The sequence below is a fragment of the Carya illinoinensis genome, chromosome 6, assembly GCF_018687715.1.
Source record: "Carya illinoinensis cultivar Pawnee chromosome 6, C.illinoinensisPawnee_v1, whole genome shotgun sequence".
Classification (NCBI taxonomy): Eukaryota; Viridiplantae; Streptophyta; class Magnoliopsida; order Fagales; family Juglandaceae; genus Carya; species Carya illinoinensis.
In genome coordinates this window covers 5227884-5232154 of record NC_056757.1, presented here as the reverse complement: position 1 = coordinate 5232154, position 4271 = coordinate 5227884, and the positions used below count along the sequence as shown (strand labels likewise).

At 34.9% G+C, this 4271-nt stretch overlaps 1 protein-coding gene across 1 annotated transcript; it reads right to left on the bottom strand.

The window, feature by feature from the left end:
- Positions 1 to 226: 226 nt before the first annotated feature.
- On the bottom strand, positions 227 to 1583 carry LOC122313944 (E3 ubiquitin-protein ligase RING1-like). Its single transcript, XM_043129285.1, has one exon. It carries the CDS (start codon positions 1419 to 1421, stop codon positions 585 to 587), a length of 837 nt encoding a protein of 278 aa, XP_042985219.1. The 5' UTR covers positions 1422 to 1583; the 3' UTR covers positions 227 to 584.
- Positions 1584 to 4271: the final 2688 nt, after the last annotated feature.

Sequence of the window (4271 nt, the reverse complement as noted above, 5' to 3'; positions counted from 1 at the left end):
GATGCGCCCCCTTCATTATTCCTGCTTAGGAACGTACGTACGTACCTTCCTAAAGAAAACAGTTGAACAATAAAGTGGATCATATGAGTTGTTTCCAGCATGCAGCAATCATCAAGTGCTAAAGCAATATCTCGTGCAAGAACTCCACCATGAATTAACTGCTGGGGAAAGAAGAAAGAAAGGCAGAAAGATGAATCCAGTGCAAAAGATATTGGACAGTATCTCGTGCCGGTGAATGTAATGTCTCGTACGTTCAATATTGTCTACACGTGGCGGCGTATGCGTGCACCTCGTGCCGGCAAACGGGGCAAGAATTGTGAAGCCGCAGCCAAGGAACAATACAATCCGAGTGGTAAATATGTTTGCAGGGCAGTTCTCTTGCTTCCCCACCAACCTCGAACTCCTCCAGTCTCCATGCACACAGGGCAATGCGAGTACTCATTGGCCAAGTGGTTCGCCATGATTTTCACGGAGAAGCCATGCAGCGCCCACAAGATATTCAGCAATCAAATTGTAATAATAAAGAGAGTTCAGAAACCAAACAGCAAGAAAAGAAGCTGAATAAAGGAATAAGAAGTTAATGATTACCTTTGCGGGGTCTGCACCTCGTGCCGGCAAACGGGGCAAGAATTGTTAAGCCGCAGCCAAGGAACAATACAATCCGAGTGGTAAATATGTTTGCAGGGCAGTTCTCTTGCTTCCCCACCAACCTCGTACTCCTCCATGCACACAGGGCAGTTCTCTTGCTTCACGGTTGGTATTGCGCTGATTGTAGAATCAAGTGCCAGATGGGAACCCGACCGATCATTTTGACTTATTTGCTCGATAAATTCGTTTAGCCCTGGCCCGAGAAAGAAATTTCTAGGATCAACTCCGGAAGTATCTGGAATTGCAATTTCCGGCTGCAGAATGGGTGCGAAACGGTCGGAAGAATCCGAAGGCCGTCTACGAACAAACCGAGTACGAGGCCATTCTTGAATACCAGGTTCCCGCATGTACGGGTTCTCTCTTCCGTCAAGACTTCGATGCCGCCGCCTTGTACGTAGCCTGGCTCTAGTTTCAGCTCCTGGGTCCCGCTGATCTCCCATCTCGAAACGCTGTGAAAACGAGGAACGGCGTCGAGAGTACAGCAAGACATCACTGAAGAACCTGATGGGCGGGTGAAGCAGGAGAGCGAGAGCCCCCCGAAGACGGTTTTCGGGGGAGGGATTGTAACCTCCTCTGAAATCTACGACGTGCCTTGTCCCGGATATGTCCAACGCCTCACAGACGAACTGCCCGGAACAACGTGGGCAAATGATCTCCGATGGGTTCGTGCTAGAAATACTGACTGCCCGGTTGCACAGGTAGCAAAAGTAAAGCTGGACGGTCCTCCGGGTGCCATTGATGTTTCGCAAACGAGGAGGCCGACTCAACGACATGATTATGATTAGACGTCGGGAACTTGAATGTTCGATTGGGTTTGGATTTTTGCTTTCTGGGTGAGCGTTTGCTTCTGAAAATAATTAATGGGTTTTTATGAGCAAAGTAATCAAGTCGGTGAAGGCATGCAATAAGGAAGACGGACATGAGAAAGGAGCAAAGAATGGTTTTGTTGGGTTGGAGAAAGCAATTCTTTGTGTGTAAAGATTTGGAGTCCAATTTGTAGTTGCGTTCTGTTTCGTTCTACAGAAGGAAAGGATGCGTGAGATTTGATACAAATTAAAGAGGTTTGCTGTGGGGTGGTTTGTGAAAATTCGAATTGGGAGGGAAAGGTAAAGGCTAGTTAATTTACCTTGTAAGAAGCAAGTCTAGCAAGAGACTGCATAAAATATAGGGGTCTAATTAGTCCGGTTTGATCTAATTTTGGATCAAATTTGAAACTGAATTGGTATCAACTGATTTTATATTTTTAAAAACCGATTCTATACCGATTACTCTATTAAATTGGTTTCAGTCCGGTTTTAATAATATATAATATTATAGTGATAATATATTATAGTGATAATATATTATAGTATATTATAATATATAGTGATATGGTATTAGTATAACTAGTAATATGCACTATACAATATTAGTATAACTAATACAATAAACTATATTGTTATAAGATTTTAAAGTTTAATATTATATTAATTAGTAATTTATCATATAATACAAAACCATTTTATATATAATTATATATTATATATAAAAATTATATAAAATATAAAAATTAAAAAATATATATAAACCAGTCTGGTTTAGTTTTAGAAAAAGAAAAACCGGAACCGAATCAATTTTAATCGATTTTAAGAAGAATAAAACTGATACTGAACTGAACCAAACTCTGTATCAAGGTTTGGTTTAGTTTACTGGTTCACCGGATTTTTTTTACAACCTTAAGAATACATATATTATATACAAGAAATGCTTGGGCAAAAAAGGAGTTTTACAATGGAATTTTACAAAATTAATCACATAATTTGACGTGGTATATCATATTATAAAATTAGTTTTATTATAAAATAGATTTAAAGTGTCGCATGAAACCATATTACTTATATACATAAATATATATAGATATATATATACATTTATGTAAATATGAATAAAAATGTGAAAATGCCATAACATTTTGTGAATCGTGATCATCATGAATATCCCAACCACCAAATAGCTTTCTAATTTGTTTGGATTCAGAAATAAGATGAGATAATTTTAGATGATAGATAAAAGTTAAATAAAATATTTTTATTATTATTTTGGGATTTGAAAAGTTGAATTGAGATTTAAAAAAGTTAAATTGTTTATTATATTTTGTGTGAAAATTTAAGAAAGTTGTACAACTTTCTTAAATTTCCAAACGAGACTAGTTGTTTCAATAGCGAGATGAGATGAGATGATTTTAGATAAAAGTTGAATAAAATATTGTTAGAATATTATTTTTTAATGTTATTATTATTTTTAAATTTTAAAAAGTTAAATTAAGATTTTAAAAAGTTGAATTATTTATTATATTTTGTATGAGAATTTAGAAAAATTTTGATGATGAGATAAGATAGTTTCTCAATCTAAACAGCCCCGTATTGTAGATAAGTTTTTGTAATGAAATTGTAAAAAGATTTATAAATTTAGGGGGCGCATCATGTCCTTAGACAAAAAGGTGGAAACTTTATATAAAATTTCATTGTTTCACGATAGATTTCACTTTGTTTCGAACGATCTGTATAAAATTTGCATGTATTAAAATCATACTACATGATTGTTCAATTTTTTAATCTCGAGTACTTTCGTTCTTAATATGAATAACGAAATAATTATCCAACTATTGATCTCCCATTTGATTGCATAAGAAGAATCATGCTACACCCTACTCCGATAAATTCTTTTTTTTTTTTTTTCCGTTCATTTTTTTAAATCTTTAAATATTTTTAAGAATAATTTATAATATTATTAAAAAAATAATTTCTAAACTATTAAGTAAATAAATAAATAAATTATATCAGGACCGATTATTATCAGTAATCCTCGGACAACTAGCAATATTATTCAACTGTATATATTGGGAGCGATCGATCATACGATAACGCATGGACTTCTAGATTACTTTCAGGCAGCAGGTCAGGATGGAACTATCTTTATTTGGGCCTAAGTACCTTAGTCGTGTCTTTTGCTTACCGCTACTTAGTTTTCAGTTTTTTTAAATATATTTAAATATTAAAAAATTAAAAAAAGTATATCAATACACTTAAAACTATTTATTTAATTATTAAGTAAAATAAAAAAAAAAATTTACAAAGCGGTCAAAAGTAATGGTTAATATTGAGGGCAAAGTAGTTTTTTCCTTTGCGTAAAATCTCACGAAGTGAGCTCTCAGATAGGATGTCACTGCAGTTGTCATGTGGGCCTACTGTCTTGCAAATGCAGTTTTTAAGAAGGCTAGACTGGCATCCATGGTAATTCTCGTAAGACTACTACGCGTCAGCATTTTACTAGATGGTGTAAAAGGAAGAAGTACACGCTGACCTGTTTGAAGTAAAGTTTTAAAATTCGTTCCGTTCCGGCCGGAATTTTTCGTGCCGGAACAGTAACTGGAATGGGATAGGTATCTGTTCCGTTTCGGGTCAAATTCCGGCCGGAATTCCGGTATTCCAGCCGGAATAGTAATTCCGGTCCCAAAAAAAAAAAAAACAATCTTGTAAATAAGTTAAAAAATAATGAATAAAATTGTACTTTAAGAATTCAAATACCTCTTTCCGTGCATTAGAAGTATTGTTACTTTTAATAATCTGTCTATTCTTTAATTT

Bases quoted from the DNA above. Each gene is read 5' to 3' on its own strand.
- LOC122313944 (XM_043129285.1), bottom strand. From the start codon at position 1,421: ATGTCGTTGAGTCGGCCTCCTCGTTTGCGAAACATCAATGGCACCCGG.